The sequence below is a fragment of the Falco rusticolus genome, chromosome 1 (assembly GCF_015220075.1).
Source record: "Falco rusticolus isolate bFalRus1 chromosome 1, bFalRus1.pri, whole genome shotgun sequence".
Taxonomy (NCBI): domain Eukaryota; kingdom Metazoa; phylum Chordata; class Aves; order Falconiformes; family Falconidae; genus Falco; species Falco rusticolus.
In genome coordinates, this window is record NC_051187.1 from 112,866,635 (window position 1) to 112,885,040 (window position 18,406).

Below are 18,406 nucleotides of genomic sequence, written 5' to 3' on the forward strand. Positions count from 1 at the left end.
TCTTTCCAAGTGGTCAGAATGAAGAGTTCACTCATTAGTTAACATTTTTTTTAAAACGGTGTGAGAAGTGTGGAGTTGGAATTTCTATAATGCTGGTAGACTGTTTTGCTTAATACGTGCTTTTGTCTTTCACTTCCTCAACCAGGTTCATCAGCACCAAGACAGGGGTGAGACCTTTCAATGCCAGCTATGCCCTTTTACCTCCTCCCGCCACTTCAGCCTGAAACTCCATATGCGTTGCCATCAACATTTCCTCAGGACAGAATCCAAAGTGAAGGAGGAAATACCAGAAACTGATGTGAAGGGGTCACCACAGCTAAATAGTGACTCCTGCCCAGGACCACAGAGGGAAGGAGGTGGACCTGACCTTACGGGATCAGCATCTGTATCTAAAACACCTGATGCAGCTGGGCAGCCTAGTGGAGGCATTCCACCTTTACTAGTGAAAGAAGAGCCCAAAGATGACAATGGCATTTCAGCTGCACCTTTTGCTCTTAGCACTGTTGACAGAGCCCCCAACAACACAAAGCTGAAAGACTCCTCTGACTTTGTGGCCAGTACAGCATCAGCCCTATTCAACCAAGACATCTCTGTCAAGATGGCATCAGATTTTCTTATGAAGCTGTCAGGTAATTGAACAGCAAGCAGCAGCTGCTCCTTTCTGGGCTAAGAAATGTTTTGCTTTGGGTTTGCTAAGTCATGGAATTGCAGGGAGAAAAGCGTTGCAACTTCCTTAACTTGTCATTTCTTGTTTGTTTTGATAAGGAGAGGTGCACGATGGAGGGAAGAGAGGAAATGGTGAGAGAAGAGAGGGATTTTGCTGTTTAATTGCTGTAATTGGGAGTGAGAACCTTTTCTGCAGGCTTTCATGTTCATTGACAATTACTTTGGCAAATCCCATTTGGTGTTTTTTTTCAGGTATGCTGAATACCTGTAGTTCTGGTTTGAAATCACTGAGGGTCACAAGAGCATAGCAAGTTAGACAATTCAGTTCTTAAGTTCTCTGCCTTAACTCTTCTATTAAATAGGACCAATAAAGTATTGGTCACCTTCCTTTCAGAGTAGTATTTGAGGTCCAACTAGTAGATACATGTGAAGTATGAATGTTACTGCATTTCTTGATTATTAACACTTAAAAAAAGGTAGTCCTGGAGATTCATGAACAGCTTTTGAATTGTTTTACTATTTTAATGGAAATCCATATCTAATGCAAAGCATGTGTGTGTTGTGATTTCTTTCATTGTGAGATTGTTGCTGTAAGAATGGTATTTGTATGTGAGACTGAAGCAGATGATGTGTTTAGGGTGAATCTATTATATTTTATGTGCTTTTCTATTGAGTTGACTGAACGCTTCAGAATTGTGGACGTGCTGAAGGAATGTTGTATACTAAATGTTTTCAAAATTGACCTTAATTTTTAAAGATAAAGAAGCCAGGAAAAATTTCACTTAAGAAACTTCTGTTTCACAAGGACTTGGCAGTTCCTATGGCAAGTTTTAGACTTTGGAGATAGTGCATACTCTTTTCAAAAGAGAATAATTGGTCACCTTTTTCCTTTAAATGGAATGTAAGTTGCATTTTAGCAAATTTTATTGTCAGTTAAACTAAGGAATTAGCTCTATCCTAATGCCATTGCCTCAGTGTAACCACAGCCATTTATTTTGAAAAGGCTTGTGGTCCCCGTCTGCCCAGGCTTTTATACCTCTGGGATTGCAGTTCTGTGGGGAGTCAAGTAGAATGGGTAAAGGCAAGAAGTCATGTCTGAGGGTTCATGGAGCCAACCAGTTAAACGGAAGAGAACTGAGGGCAAGCAGGAGATGAAATGGGCTGGCATAAATGGTTTGCTGTGTGGGCTGGAAGAAGCCACAGAAATCTCCTCTTTTAAAAATAATCTGTTGATACAAGTTGTTATTATGCTCAATGAAAAAATGAACAACATTGAAGGTTGAGTCTGTTTTGATTTGCTTGTACTTTTTTTAAATTGAGTTTCAAATTTGGACTCAATATGAAATCCATTTTTTTTATGTTGCCTGACAGCTGTCCCATACGTGTTGTCATTCTGATGTCTATCTTAAATTTGCGTTGCTGCGATCTAAGTGGCTCTACACATCAACTGTACTGACCCATAGATGGTAGCGCTCAGGATGGCTGCATGTAGCAGAATGAGAGCAGAAAGCAGGAGGTGGGGAAAGACTGAAAGCTGAAAAAACAAATAACATTTTGATGTGTTGTTTTCATGTAGCAGTTGATGGGGAACTGTTTATAGTTTGGCAGACGGTCATGTTGTCAATGTCTAATCTATTGGCATCAGAAAAAGGATACAAATGTACATTATTCATGCAAAAGGCCTATGCAGTTATTTTATGGTGACTTACTAAAGGTCTTGAAACCTGACTTGTATGCACTGTTACCTAGCAACATGTTATAAAGTCACTGGGGGAGTGAGATGTATCTGTAATTTTGTATGTGTGCATATTTGGATGAAAATGTGCTGCCAGTCACCAAGTTTACTACACAAGAAAGGCAATGTTAGAAGGAAAGGAATTTCTTTTCTCCTGAGATTTATATCGTGTTATATACATTTAGCTCATGCTTTCCTCCATACACCGTGCATAAATTTAGAGTAGAAGTAGTTCTCTTTTAGCAAGTTGGCTAAGTATTAGCTGCGTTTTTTGACTGCTTGCTGTGCTGAACCCAGTTCCTTTGAGTGATTTCTTTATTATGACACTCTCGTTAGGCCCATTGGAACTTCAATTATTGGCCCTACCTTTTCAAGGATATAAATCTTTTGACATCTCAAATTGTATATGCCAATTGTAACAGCCAACACAGATTTGTTGAGACCAAATTATGTCAAAATAATCTAATTTTCTTCTCTGATGGGCCTTGTGGCTAAGAAAGAAGCAATAGATAGATATATAGACTTAGAATTTGGCATTTATTCTTATTGAATATTGATGGTTTAAATGAACATTTATTTTTGCTTGCCAATGTTTATTGCTCGTCTTCTTCTTGGTTGGTATCAGTTTGTATGCCTCCAGTTTCATAGTAGACCTCAGAGCCTGTTGGTTTTCACTTCTGTGCAGTTTCAGCCTTTTGTTTTTCCATGTGTGGAACTCAAAGAAGTGCTTCAGACCTAAGAGTTATAGTGTCCAAAGTTTAACTGGTGCACCTAGGGTGAAAGGTGGTACAAAATTGGTGGTTATTAACTATTATGAATTTGAAAATGGAATCTTAATAAGCATGTTATATAATCTGGGCTCTCAGCATTATTTCTCATTGTGCAGTGCAGTACCTTTCTAGTCTAGATGAAGTGGATATCAGATGGTTGGAAAAGAGTACATTGAAAGTAGTTCACAGTCAAAAGAGAAGAGTTGCAGTCAAAGGAGATCTGTAAAAAATGTGCAAATGTTCAACAAACAGTTGCACAAATACAAACCCAGGAACAACTAGCTGTATACAGAGAGAAATGGCCTCAAGGAAGGGGGAAACAATCCTGCTGTTCTCAGTTTTGCTGAAGTCCAAGATTTTGGCACTATAGTTTATGAAGAGTGTGGACAGTTGGAAAGACTTTGAAGGAGGAGAGCAGCAGAAATGACCAGAGGTTTAGAAAACATGTCCAGTGAGGATGGATAAAAGGGGTGAGGTTGTGAAGGCTATACAGAAGACTAAGGTGAGTCATTAATAAGTGTTTAATGCATTAAAAGGTTTGCCTTGGGGAGAAGGAAATAAACTCTGGTTGTTCATTGTAATTAGGCCAAAAAATAACAGGTTTATATTGCTGTAGGGTTTAAGTTGGCATTAGGAAAACCTTTCCAAAAGTTGGGGTCGTTAAACCTCTATGATAGTATGGCTGGAGAGATTGTGGCATCTCTGCCACCGGACAATTTTAAAAACGGATTAGATAACTACCTGTCAGATGTGGTTGTTCACATATTAGACAGTAGGATGGACTAGATCTGTCTATCTCAGTCAGTGAACCATAGGACATGAGAAGCAGTTGAAAGAAATTTCAGCTGAACAAAAACAAGCAGCCAGCTGTAAAGAAGCAAAGTGGGGAAAAAATTTATAGGTGTTCAAAGTTAGACCTGATTTTGGCTGGGCCAGGCATGAATTGTGATGACGCTGCTCAAAGTGGCCTCTGAATTTTTTCAGAAAGGCTTAGGGAGGCCTTAGATTTAAAAAGGATGAGAAATACTGGTATGGGTGACTTTTTGAGATCCATTCAGCCCTAATTCTGTGCCATTGCTTGCCAGAAAGATTTTTAGTTACATGTTTTATGAAATAAAGCATAACACAAATCGCCCAATATAAATCTAAAAATAAGAACAAATCTTGATTTTTTTTCCAGATTCCATTCTCTAGACCCTAGTTTAAGGTAGGAGATGCTTTTAAATTCATAAGAAATTCAAAAGGATTCTCCAAAATGCTATTTAAATTTGGAAAGGGCTATTGTTTGTAAAGTTAGTTAGCAGATGTCTCTTTAACATATAAACAGAAGAATATTTAAGCATTGGCATGTTTTTACCTTCAGATCTTCCCCCTCTTACTTCAGTAGGACTGTTTGTATGCTTCAAGTTGCAGAGTACTTTGCTGGATCTGTGCTTTGCCAGAATGTTTTCTTCCCCCAGTCCTTTATTTTTGCTTTGAAACTTTATAACTGCATTCATATCTTAATTTGCAGAGTATTTGCTTTTCCTGTTTCAGTGGCAGACATTATACAATGCATCTTTTTAAATACTAATGGCCTTCCACCCACTTCTAAGGCTTGCTTTCTTTTGTAATAAAACCCGAATTTCACAGTGGTCCAAATTACAATGGCTGGTGTTACTCTAGTGAAGTTATTACTGTGGCTGTGTTATGTGCTGCAGTTACTTTTCATAACATTCGAAAATAAATTAATCCCATCAAAATGAATGGGATTCTTGCACTATTGATCTCAAAGGAATTCTGCGCAGGAACAGTAATTGTAAAGTGTAATTCAGTGCTGGCCTCTCTCCCCTACCTCTCTGTGTTCACCAAGTGCATTACTCTAGAAAGCATCTCTTCATCTTGTGACAGTGTATATTACCACGTGTGCCCTGCTTCTGCAGTTCTTTTTATGTCCCCCAAGTTACTTGCATGGAAAAACTTTAAAATAGAGAGGAGGAATGAAAGAGAATGTACTGAGGGTTTGGGGCTGGCCATGTTAAATAAATGAGAAACTATGTTTCTCCCAGTTGAAGTCCTATCTGTTGTCACTATCACATGAGGAGTCAAATCTTTGTTTTGGAAAATAATGCCACCATGGGATTCTGGTGACTGTCCAAAGTACTTGGACTTTGCATTCATGTTTTATTAGCTGATTCCATTAATGGAATAATGACATAGTAAATCATCAGACAGCTACATACAAAATATTAGTAGATAAGCTAAGTAATCACTTAGATTATTTGTTCTGTTTGGCTCTTGAAAATTACTACACTCCTTAAAGGTAACACAAGTAATTTGAAATGTTTTAGCATTTGCCATTGACAGTACTAAACTGACTGGCTTGAAGTCTTCAAACAGCTATTTTTAATAAAATAAAAGCATGTCCAATTAAATTGTCATAATTGATGTATTTGTATAGCAAGTTCCAAAGAAAAGACCATGCTGCCTATATTTAGGATTCATTGCTTATGCAGAATGTAAAATTTCAATTAGAAGATGTAAATGCACAGGACTAGCAATTATTGAGCCATATCCTTAGTTTTCAAATACTGTGAATTCCGTAGTGCTTCTGTCGGTGTAAATACCCTGATGTCATCAAGATCTCCATTTGAAGTGTCTATCCAGATTCACGTTTTCGTAATTTCGTTATAGACCTTTAATTTAAAATAAAACTGAAAAGGGGCAATAGCATGGCTAATTAAAACCTGGGCAAATACAAGCCTGTACTAATCTTTGCCACTGATTTATCACCACCCTTACAATCTTTTTTCAGCAATTGCTAGTCTTACATCCACAATTATCTGACATCCTTAAAATCATATCCATCATGTTTTAAACCTTGAAAGAATATGGAGAATTTAGCAAGATAAAACAGTGTAGACTCTGTTTTAATTCAGTCATTTAAAATGCAAGATAACAAACTGCTTTTTTGTGTACTCAACCCAATACAACTTAAAAGAAGACATGAATATGATTCTGGACCAGCTCTCTGCTTACTATTTAGCTTTAATACTTGCATGAACGCTTACATTTGGAGTATAAGACTAGACTAGACTGATGGCTCTTTTGCGTCCCTGATTACACCATTACTCTGGGCAGAAGTCCTAGCTCATGAGCCTTCTCTCACATCTGTCCAAAATGGGAATTGAACACATTGGTAGTTCAATCATCTCTGATTGTTTGTTTTGGTTTTTGTTTTCTTAAACAAATACAGAGGTCAGTCTGGTCCTGTTTCTGTTCCTTTGTAGAGAGAAGAAATTTCTATACTGCAAACAATTATTTCCTATCAGCAGCAAATTTCCCTTTGCTCCTCTCACTCTCCTCCCCCTCTTTGCTCCAGCTTCCCCAGAGTTTTACCTATGCTGTTGTTTTGATTTTTACCCTGAAAGGAGAAGATGGTCTTGGGAGACAGTGCAACCTTGTTTAGCAGGTGGGACTTTGGCTGTATAACAGACATCTTGGGGTGTGTGTGGATGTATGGTCCTACAGGTGCCCTAGTAATTTGCCTAATTCCTCCATTTCACTTGAACTGGAACATTGTGATTTTTGAGAGAACAGTGGCAGGACTGTGCTGTGTCTCATTTTGCTTGACTACAGCTCCTTAAAAGCAAAGCGGCTTTAGAGACGATCAGGATAGTTAGCTGGACTTTTCTTAACCTCTGCTTACACACTTTTAATGTACTTCAGCAAGATGGTTTGGAAGCCCTCATATTTTAAGTGATCTTTGGAAGCCCACTGGTGGCAAGTCTTGGCATCATCATACTTTTCATGATTGTATATCCTGCCATTCCACTGCTTTGATAAAAAAGAAACATTTCAATTCTGAGCACCCTTGAGTCATAGGTAGCTTTTTACGTTGATAGTTCCCATCCTCTTCCTTGTAGCCCTATAGGTTGGTTTATTTGGTTGAGGGCAGGGTAGAGGACTTTGAAAATGAGATGTAATTGAGTTAGCACTCCCAGGAGGGTTAGGTAACATGAGGTGCTCTGGGACAGATTAATACTCCAGGGCAGAAGGCGCTAAAAAAAACCTGAGACACCAGCTAGACTGTCCTGCCAGAACAACAGTATTTCTCCTTTTGGGCCACTTACAGTGTAGACAGCTTCTGTGTTTTATAAGTTGGACATAATTTATCAGACCAATTGGATTTTAATCTGGAGATTCTCCGATAGGTTCCAGTGGCATAGATTTTTCTTGCAAGCAATTAGCTCACCAGTGGTGGCTTCTGCGGTGTTTGTACCCCTTACTTAGCTCTTGAATGTCACCAGATTCAAGCCATTGTCGCTGTGCAGGACACCAACACCTACCTGCACGTTTCAATTACTAGAGCGAAAACAGTGGATGACTCAATGCATACCCTTCACTGACCGCAGCTGCCTTCAGGACGATGAAGCTCAGTGTTGGGGAAACGTGTCTTCCAAATACTGTAGAACTGATCTGGCAAAGGTCCTTGGTTTCTTTTAACTACGCCAGCTCACAACTTACCACCTGGAATGGAAGGCTCCCTGTGTCATTCAGGTGCTCTTGCTCCAGTAGGACCTGGATAAAACACTGTCCATTCTTCCTTAGGTAAAAGTCATACTAGGGTTCTCTTACCGTGGTGGCTCTGAGGAGAATCGCAAGGAGGTTCTCCTGCAAGATCTCAAGGACACCAGTTCAATTTGCAGTGCCTTTTTGGAATGTGTCCTTACTTTCCCTTTTTCCTTCAGCCTTGACTGGCTTGCTCTTTCTCATCTTTGAAGCTGTAGTCAGGTATCACTTGTAAAATAATAAGATGGTGCAGCGGTGTACTGCAGCATTTTCAGCACAGTTCCTTTTGACTCAAACTCTGTAGATGCTTTTTCTTATGGCCTGTTTCATGGCAGCATTTTTGTGGTGGATTCTTTTTTCTTTCTCACGTTCTTTGCTCATGAAGATGGAATGGTGACCAACTCCTTGCAGATGGTGACTTGTAACATTGAGCTTGGTTTGAAGCAATCGGCCCATTTTTCCTTTTTTAATTATAAACATTATGAGCATTTGGAAAACCTTGTAAGTGGACTGGTGCAGTTAGCAGCTTCTATCAGAGTGTTTCAGATTAGTGGCAGATGCCCAAAGCTTTTCTTGTGGCATTTGGCAGCTTGAGGAAAGTGTTATAACTTTCATCATCTACTTTCACCAAATGGATCAAATGATTCCAGTTGCCAGAAAGATAAAAATCAGCAGTCTGGAATCTTCTTTGATATGTTTTGTTGGGTTTTTTTCTGGATATGGAATGGAACAAATGGAGAATTATCAACCCTGCTTGAGAGACTGCTGCCTGTTGGTTGCGTTTGCTGGGTGGGTTTTTGTGTTGTTTGTTTGGGTTTTTTTCTTTGCTGTATATTTCAAAATTTATTTGCTGGGGGTTTTTTTTGATTCAGTCTGCAGGCAACACATCCTTCAGTCTGTTCTCATTGCAGTTCAGAATGAATGTAAATTAAATATAAATTAAGTATATGTATGTTTATCTATTTTTGTATGTAGATAGATGTTATTCCTTCTGGGGACTAATAATTTGTTGTTCAAGTAGACTGTGATAGATGTCAACACCATCTTTTTAATCCTTGTCTAGTTATAATTTTTCAAAGATTCTTCAATCATAGGTTTTAAAAACTGGTCTCAGTCAACTTTTTTTTCACCTTATTTGAAAAGTTATTTCTTACATCTGTTTATTGTTCTCCCTAATATGACTAGTGGACACGTCATTGTTGCTATTTCCCATGTGTTAGCAATTTTACCCATGATTGTGGATCCAAAATGGGACAGAGGCAAGAGTGATGAGGATTATTTTTGGGTGGTTTTTTTTTCCCCCTGTAGTTTTAATGCATGCATCTGATAGACTGGACAACCTCCTCTTTTTTTTAATTCGTCCTTCTATTTAGGCTAAATTTATACTGGTATCTGCTTTACTATATTTCAATAAAAAGTGAAAGCCCTATTAATTGAAGCAGTAGGGGATTAAAACTGACCCAGTAGTTGTCTGATTTTAATTGGTTTTGTTTTCTAGGGGAAGAAAATGAAGATAAATAACTCTTCCATTTTTGTGATATGCCTACAATTAAAATGTTTGATTTTTTGAAAGTATGGTTGGTTCAAAGGATGTGCTGTCTGTTAAAGAAAGAAAACTTTAATTAATATATTAATTCTATCTCCTGTCCAAAGCAAAGCAGCTAGAGTAGGCAGAACCAGCAACATAGGTAAGAACAGTAGTCTGGGTTTCTTTTCTGCTTGATATAATACCGCCAAATGCATGTCTTCAGGACTTCCTCTGGATTGTGGGACCCCAACCATGTTTTATATTTCTCATAGGTGATGTCTTGTAGACACACAGGGACAAACTGAGTATACTGATCTCATGAAGAGCTTGTTTAGATTATGTCTGATGTTGTGCTCATGGATTTGTTCTCAACATAGTTTTGGCATTGTTATCCCATGTGGCAGCTCTGAAGTGTGAGGGAGCAATGGCTTATAGCAGCATGTGCTGTCACAGTAGGAGAGTTAATGTGTGAGGTAGGGAAAGAAAGGGAAAGTGAGACATAAGAAAGAAGGGAAACTTGACGGATACTCTGTTCAACTCATTCTGGATGTGTCGCTGTCATGAAGCTATTTAAACTCTGATGCGACCTACCTTGCATTTTTAGTTCTCTGAGCTATTAGAACTTGGCTTCATCTCAGTAGAGTTTGAGAATATCCTGAGATGAAGAGCACAGAGGTGCTGCTTAACACCTGCCCTTGGATTAGGTCAAATTGACTGCTGAGTTTTGGCATGGTGATAAAAGCGTTTAATAAATGCTAATTTCTTCTAAAAGCACCCCTTTTGATCCTCCTCTTTGTGGTAGGGGAATCCATAAGGCATCTCCCACTGCATACTGTAGCGTCTGACTCTGAAAAAAGTTCATAGTTTGACTGTGATATTACATGGATTCTGTTACAGTGCTTCTATTTGTTTATCGATGTTCTTACATTGTTCTTTATCTGGTTTATCATGGACCATGGTGTATGGTAGCAAGCTTACACTGATCTGTGTATGTGAGTTTAATATCACTCTATCTTAAATGGTAAAAGTGTATGCTGGACCTTGTTGATAGTGCTTCTTCTACCTGGTTCATTTTCTGCCCTCGTTCATCGGCAGAAACATAGCTGGCTTCACAGCTTAATGATTGTTTTCAGTGGATCATCTTTACCTCTTCACTCAGACTCATGTTTCCTTTATTTTCTGGGACAATTTGAATTAATACCTTCTTGAAATTAATAAATAAGAAAGATTATTTTAATTATTTATTTATTCTCCTCCAGGTTCTCTGAAAGTTCAGGCAGAATGTTCTGTATCAGTTGTACTCAGCTCCTGGTGAAAGTATTTTTCATATCAGTAGCAGCTAGAGCGGCATGTTTTAAAAGAGAAGGAATGTAGAAGGTAGTGTGGCATAGAAAGTATGGGCTTTTTTTATGTTTTTTTTTTTGGCTGACCATTCATCACCTCAGGTCAAACCTCAGAATAGACTGAGGTAGAAAGATGTAGACCTGGATAAAGAAGACAGATGGAAGTTTTTTTCGAAGTACCTTGGTAAAGTTAAGATTGGTTTGAGAGCCTTAACCTGTATTTTGATGAATTAAAACATGCTTTAATGTTTCATTTTTCTGCTTTTACTCTTTTTTGTAAAAAGGAAAAAGCAACTCCTGATACTTATAAAAGTGCTTATAGGTCATATTAAAAATTACACATATAAGCTAATTTAATTTCTGAAGTAGTGAAAAGCACCAATGTGTATGTACATGCTGCTTATGTGTACACTGTTTATACCACTTGCTTTAATCTTGTTCTTTGGTAATGGCTTGCCAACCAATAAGAAAGGAGAAAAATCAAACAACCCTGGAATATAAACTGAAAAGATGCAAGTGTTGTGTTACAGGGTAATGTAGTAACTTTAAAAAATAAAAAGAAAACCACAAACCAGTGGACTGTGTGAAAATGAACAAAGCTCAAAGTAGCAAATGGAAACATCTGTGGTAAAGATGACAGTTGTACCCTGTATTTTAGGGCTGAAGTCTCTGGGAGATGGTGAGCTCACAGTGGGATGCAGGAATTCACATTCTTTAGGAGTCAGATTTTGAGGGAATTGCTGAGGAGAATATCTGTTGTCAACATTGTTTTTAGCATTGTTATCCTGGGTGGCAGCTCTGAAGTGTGAGGGAGCAATGGCTCCCTGTGATGTGCCGGTTCCTTGGCTTTTCCTGTTTGTGTAATGGGTTTGTAAAGCAGTTCTCTGCAGCAGGCAAGGCACATCAGCTTCTAATGCTGATTCTTATGCATGATTCTTATGGGGTCCGAACGAGATTTGACAGAGCTCATCTGCAAGAGTCATGAGGGTAGGCAGGGGATTGTCATGTGGAAGGAGGAAAATATGTAGGAGAGGTAGTGAGGTAAATGGTGAGGGAGCTCAGAAAGATAACTAAATGGGGACAAGGCTCTATCTTTCATATTTGTGGAGACAGAGGTTTAGAGAGGTAAGAAAGATGTAAACTCATCAAAGTTTAGGGCACTGAACGAGTCATCTGCTGTGTGTTACTGGGAATTTAAAGTGAAATTTTGAACAAGAAAAAGCCGCTAAGAGACAGGGAAGGAACTGTGTCTTACTGGACCAACCTAAAAAATTACAAGAAGAGCTGCTGAAAAATAGTTTGTCGTGTAGTCTGCCTGTGGAATTATATTGCTTGGGGTTTGGAAGTGTTGTTTAAGAGGTGTTCTTGGTTTTATCCCTTCAACCAAATGCAGTGCCAAGGATCTACTGCTGTCAAGGGGTATTGGAAAGACCATTCAAGAACAGCATTTTTCAGTGCGTAAATTTTAAGCAGCCCCAAGGTCACTGTACCCTTCTCTGAGGCTGTGCAGCTGCTTACATGGAGTATTTGAAAGGATTATTTTAAACTTTCTTTTTTATGGGTGTTGAACCTGAAATGGTGTCTTCTGAAAATACCAACTTTTAGGACCTAAGAATTTGCTGTCTTATCCCTTTTACTCCCTTCTTAGTTTCCTCTTTCTAGTCTTCATCTCTTGCTTCTTTTCCATGCTCAAAGAACTCAGTATGTAGTACCCACGGCTTTGCCAAATTTGCCCTTACGTGAAATGATGTTTTAAACTTCTGTCGAGCCTATAGAAGACCTACAAACCAATGATCAGGGTAATGCTCTTAGGAGGAGTAGAGGCAAAAACATAAGAGAAGGACGGTTTCTTGAGCTCTGGTACATGCAGGTTTTGTGTTTCAAAACTGTCCCTTTGTACAAAAGATGGAGAAGTTTGTTTACTTCTTGAAGCATCTTTGAATGCTGTTTGACATGCTCACTTTCAGTACCTGCTCTAACATTTCTTGGGTTATGGTTTCTTCCTGTTACTAGCTGCTCTGTGATTATATATTACATACCTCATTAAGTCTCACTTCTTTCCTTCTCTTGACAGCTGCAAATCAAAAAGAGCCCTTGACTCCTAAATTTAAAGTGAAAGAGGAGCCTAAGGATGAAGAAGCTGCAAGTTCAGCCTTGTCTCAGTCCAGCTATGTGTTCAGCCACGAATCCGAAGCCTCAGCTCCAAACATCCCTGAGGAGAAACTCAAGCCACCGGAAGTGCAGGCAAATGTGATGAGGCAGGACATGTCAGTCAAGGCAGCATCTGAGCTCCTCATGAAGCTCTCAGGTAGATATTTAATAATATTAAACTTTTTTTTTTTTTTTTTTTTTTTTTTTTTTGTGTCTGCTAGCAAGGTTACCTTGCAGAGGGAATGTTTAGCTTTAGTAGCAAGTGAAGGAACAATTGAAAAGGTCTGTCTGCACAGGTTCATATATGTAATACATCTCAGTTTGGTCTGTTGCCATAGTATCTAATTGTCTGTGCTCTGGTTTTCAAATTAATGACTGTAGGATAAGTCAAAAGAAATGATGCCTTAAAGCTTTTAGATGTTGTCATTTTTAAAATCTACCAGACTATGTTAATACCGATTTATTGATGTGTCACTTCATTAACATCATAAGAAAGTGTGTCTGTACTGAACTACACCTGATACAACTTTAGAAATGACGACTTTTAAAACCTTTTATTTTTTCTGACAGTATCACAAAATTATAGGATACGCTATTAAACAAATAATGTAAACTGTGTCAACTTTCTGCTGTTAGGGAGATCACTTGAACTCGCCCACATTGGCTTAGTGATACATCCTTCTGCCAGAGAAGTAGACAGTGTGCATGTGTATACACATATGTACTGTTACTACTGGAGGGAGTCAAATAAAAATGTAGGTTCTGCTAATTATTCTTTGCCTGTCAGAATTAGGGTTTAACTTTAAGGGAAAGTAAAAGGGTTGAATTCTCCCTGCTGGGAACAGTTTGAGTGACGAAAAGGCTTTGAACTTTATTTAATGGACTTCAGTTTTTAGGACCAAGGCGTGAAAGTAAGTCTGAGTTTTGTACTTCCACGCCTGAAGTGAATCATTTCATTTTTAAGTCTTCTCCAAAACTGGACAAGACTTCTTTTTTTAAGTATGCCAAAGTCACACAAGAGGTGCCATTTGAAATGCTTAGAAGTCTATTAACTTCTGAAATTCCTGCCAGACTATCTGAAATTATTTGGCTTGATTGGATACTGTCAAAATTGAATTTGAGCTCAAATTTCTACTTCAAAGACTTCAACTGGCTGGGATCTCTCCCATAAATTCTAACGTGTAATTGATTTCTTTTCATACCTGCACAGTTTAATTTGCAGAAGAATTTGAATTATTGTTTTGCAAGCCTTCCATGTTAATGGTGCAAAAAGTGCTTCCCAGGTACAAGAGTTGATCAGAGAAGTTTTCCAGTTTTTCACAGGCTCCCAAATACTAAACATTTGGTTATTGATATAGTGCACTGTTGCTGCTGGTAACTGATACAAGTATGGTGTTCTAGTAACAGAACTTTACAGCCTAGTGAATATTAACCCGTGACTTTATTTTTCTTGGTGCATATAAATGGATATAGCTATTTTCATAAAGAAAAAGCTCTGTAACTTAATGATTTCTCATGTACTTCAGAAACACTAGGGTTATTGTTTGTGAATCTTGAGTTCAGCACCAGCAGTCTGTGTTTAAATAGTTTTATTGAAGACTATTATATTAGAATATTTGTGCCTTAAGTATCTGTTTATACGAGTAAAATCTGGTATGTATAAAATCTTGGTCAAGTCTTCAGTCACTGTTGTTGGGAATTACCAGTCTTTGAAGGCTGTAGTAAGAAATACACTAGTTTAACATTTCCCTTGTGACTCCTAGTGATTGAGCAGTTTTTGCTGGTAGTGGTCTTTTTGGTTAATCTGTACATTAGAAGGCAAAGAATTACTCTAGGATTTACTTAGCCAGAATTGCTGCAGTTGGTATTCCTGAATCAGCCAGTGGGTGGGGTTATACCAAGTTTATCACATAGGCTATTTTCAACTTGCACTTTTCTGGTTTATCAACTAAGGCAGAAACTATAAAGGAGAAAAACACAAAGGTACAGTTTAATGTAGGACAAATATAGGAGGAATATCAAAGTTCAGTAGCCTCTAGTGTTTTTGAATGTTTACTTTATCTGGTAGAATACTCTGAGATCACTATTGACTTCCCAACTTACCTTAAGCAATTCTGCGCTCTGGTTTTGGTGATTTAGAACTTAAACAGTTAAGCCACTTATTCAGAATAAAGTAAAAAGAAGACCAAACTTGCTCCTTTTTTCCTAGTACTGAAAGGAGAAGAAAAAAAAAAAAAAGGAAAGGGATGAGTAGTCTGGATGTTGTACCGTCTGAGGGAAATCTTCAGTCAAGTGCCCTTATTAGATTTGATATATTATATAATTGGGTTTAAGTCAGGTCCTTCCGGGCTCTATATATTCTTGGTAAAGACTGAATGGATTACATCCTCACTTCCCCGCCCCCCCCCCCCCCCAACCCCTTACTTCTGTGTAATACTAATTACCAAAACCTGTACTGCATACAAATTCAGCAAGGGATTTCCGGCATAATAATATTTTGCTTTTTGCATTCTTGACATACATGCTTCTGTTATTCCCCGAGCAATAATATTGCTGATTGTTGCAGCTCATGGGAACCTCTTGGGATTTAGGCCTAGACCTTGCTGTCTCCTTTCATGTGAAGGATACACTGGTTTATATTTTTCACTGGGAAATCTCTTTTCCCAAATGGAGATGCTGTGTTGCTAGCTCTTAGCTGAGCCTGTATAGTGTAGCAGAAGGCCTTTCCATCTCTGCAGCCTAGCTTGCACTGGTGCATACTGAGAGACTTACTGCAAATCACCAGCCCTTATAATGGAGGGACTTCTCAGCCACTCAGAAACTAAACCTAGGAAAATTAGAAGAATAAATATATTTTACTGTAGTAGAGCATTAACATTTACTAGTTGTCATGGTAAAGACAGATGTACAAAACCAAGAGAAAATCACATGCAGCTGTCTATTTTAGTTCTGCTGTGCAAGGTGTGCTCTTTTCTCACTAGGTTAAAAAGTTGTCAGGACACTTGCATGCTTTTAGCAGCACTCACCCAGTCTTGAAGATAAGGCCCTTACCTTGCATATTACTTTGGTGGAGCTGGACCTTACCTGGAGATGCTAAGCCCTTTTATACCATTTTTTTTCTCCACTGTGTTCCACTTGGATTCAGATCTTCCACCTCTCAGTACACAAACTTGATACCTAGTCACTTGATACCTAGTTGTACTTCTTCCAGAGAATTATTCAAGCTAAGAAGCTCAATGTCTCTTGGGCACATTTAGGTGGAACCCATTTCCATCCAGACAGTCAAAACAAAACTTCCTAATAAGTGATCTGCTATTTAAAAATAAATGAAACTCCCATTTGGAAGAAATGGTCTTTGGGGGTTAATGGGCAAAGTTCAAGCATCAGTGCAGACTTTCAACCTACATTTTACGGAACTCAAAATGACTATCATGATTTATATGAATGTACAAAGGTGAGTTGTGAATTCTGTCCATTACTAAGACTTGACTGAAACAAGGTCCAACGGTAAGCAAACAGATTTGAGGAGATAATGGAGTGGGCCAGATCACTCTCATCTCTGTCTGGAAGGGTGCCATACGTGCAAGATTTTAAATTCCTGTTAAATATTGCATGGAATTACTTGTAAGAAGTAGAAGTAATATTCCAAATACACCTGTACCAGTTTTCTACATTCTTACTAGTTCTTTTTCATGGAAAAGCTAATTTCATTCTCAAATTGTTTAATTAAGTGTGCACCCAGTGATCCCTGGTCAGTTTTACACACTCAGTCTTGTAAATTGAAAGGTAGGTTTCAGAGGAGACTGAAATTTAAAATAAATGTTTGCATTTACATGCTAATTTTTGAATCTAAACCCTCATTTTCTACTGACATAGTCATGCTGCTAATATGTTTGGGGCATGTATTATCTTTCAGAAGTGTACAGTGTTTTGCCGCCTTGTCCAACAATGAATACATAGCTGGAGGTGTATAAAATCTATTCCAGATACTAGCATTTTAAAAGTAGTGTTTTACCCTGGTGCCTTGAACTATGACATTAATATGTCCCTGTCTTTCCTAGAAATGTTGTCTGAATCACGTTTGCCTTTATTTCAGCTATATCTTATTTGTGAAATGTAGTCATTTTGCATTTCAGTAGTAACTCAGGTTGTTTTCCCTCTCTCTTTTTTCAGTGGATTGATTCCCCTTGTATTGCGCATATCCTTGTTATGACTAGCAAATGCATGACCTTTGTACTATTTGGTTCCTTTGGATTTTTTTTACTTCAATCCTCAGGTCACAGTGCTTCTTGTAATACGCCGATTCCCCAGTACCAGCAATGTATCATAATTTAGGGTTATCAGCAGATGCAATTAGTGCATACTTACTTTTTGTGCCAAGGTCATGAAGTAAAATGTTGCATACAATTGATTCCAAAAGCATTCTTGATCAACTCCATTTATTATCACCTAATTACATGACAATTTCTCTTCCAGCACAGCTGGTTATTACAGGGTTTGGGGTTTTTTTTTCCTTTTTTGATTAAGTCTTTATCCACTTGAAAATGTTGATACTAATTTCCTATTTCATACCTTGTAGTTAATTTTTTTGACACTGTATCTTACATTTTAACTGATGCCACATGGATTACAACTTCTATTTAAAAAGAGGAGGAAAAGGAAAAGAAGAATTATAGTAGAATTCTAGCATAAGATGAAGGCCAGAATACCTCAGTGCTACTCCTATTCCAAAAACGGCACATCGTGCATTAGGGAACGGCGAGAGGAAGGGCTATCTGAGAAGGCTTTAAATTACCTCATACCAAAACCAGTCCAGTCACAACAGCATAGACTTCCAGAGGAACTGAATAACAGTATCAGTTAAAAAAGTTTGCTAACTAGGAGTGCTATCTGTGTGTGTGTGGCTGGACAGCTGTTGTCAGATTTACCTCATTTTAAGGCTGGGGTGGCTTTAGGTTTGGCTGTCATCAGCAGTGTGAATTGACAACAAAAACAAGTCCATGGTTAGTAAGCTATTATTCTTGGCAGTCACAAAATATTTTCAGGGGTTGTGTTAGCAGACTTTTTAGTTTATTGTTACTATGGTGAAGAAAAAGTACATTACTACGTTCTTTGAGTGAGGTGGGGGACAGAGAAACTAACCTTCCTACATATTTTTTTTTTCGTAACATCATGGACTGTTCTGGGAAGAGCTTGTATGGATCCAGGCTGCTGTTGTTGCAGGTTGCTGTTGTCAGGACCTCATAAGAGTCTCTGTACCTAGATTGCAGGGGAGCTGTCAAGTTCTTTCATCCCTGCTTAAAGAGCCTTGATAATGGGCAGAGGAGTGAAAATACAGGGAAGTCTTTTGTTCCTTGGTCTCTAAATAGCTCATTAGAAAGCTCTGGGCAGCAGCAGGTGCTTCTGTAGAAGCTCAGGAAAGTAAGTGGGGAAGTGTAGGACTCAAAATAAGACTCTCTTGAAGGGAACTGAAGAGATAGCAAGCCATGGCAAGTCACATAACCAGATTAAATCCTGCTATTAGCCAAGTGGTTTTTGTTTTTTTAACCATCAGAAATGTGAAATTGATTGTGAATGGATAGAGTGAAGCTGTGATTTAATTACATATAGAAAAAGATACAAACTTCTAGATAGCTAGATTTACTATTGCAATGTGTCAGCT

The 18,406-nt window shown here is 38.3% G+C and overlaps 1 protein-coding gene across 5 annotated transcripts in view; it reads left to right on the top strand.

Annotated features, from left to right (window-relative positions):
- The window catches only part of ZNF827 (zinc finger protein 827), a 106,452-nt gene that overhangs the window by 42,082 nt on the left and 45,964 nt on the right, over positions 1 to 18,406 (top strand). For all 5 annotated transcript variants that reach the window (XR_005105652.1, XR_005105650.1, XR_005105651.1 and 2 more), the window contains exons 4-5: positions 146 to 629; positions 12,668 to 12,901. Coding sequence is in view for 2 of the 5 variants with exons in the window: in XM_037396657.1 (XP_037252554.1) it covers positions 146 to 629; positions 12,668 to 12,901 (718 nt within the window). In the remaining 3 variants the exon portion in view is untranslated. The remainder of the gene's footprint in view (positions 1 to 145; positions 630 to 12,667; positions 12,902 to 18,406) is intronic.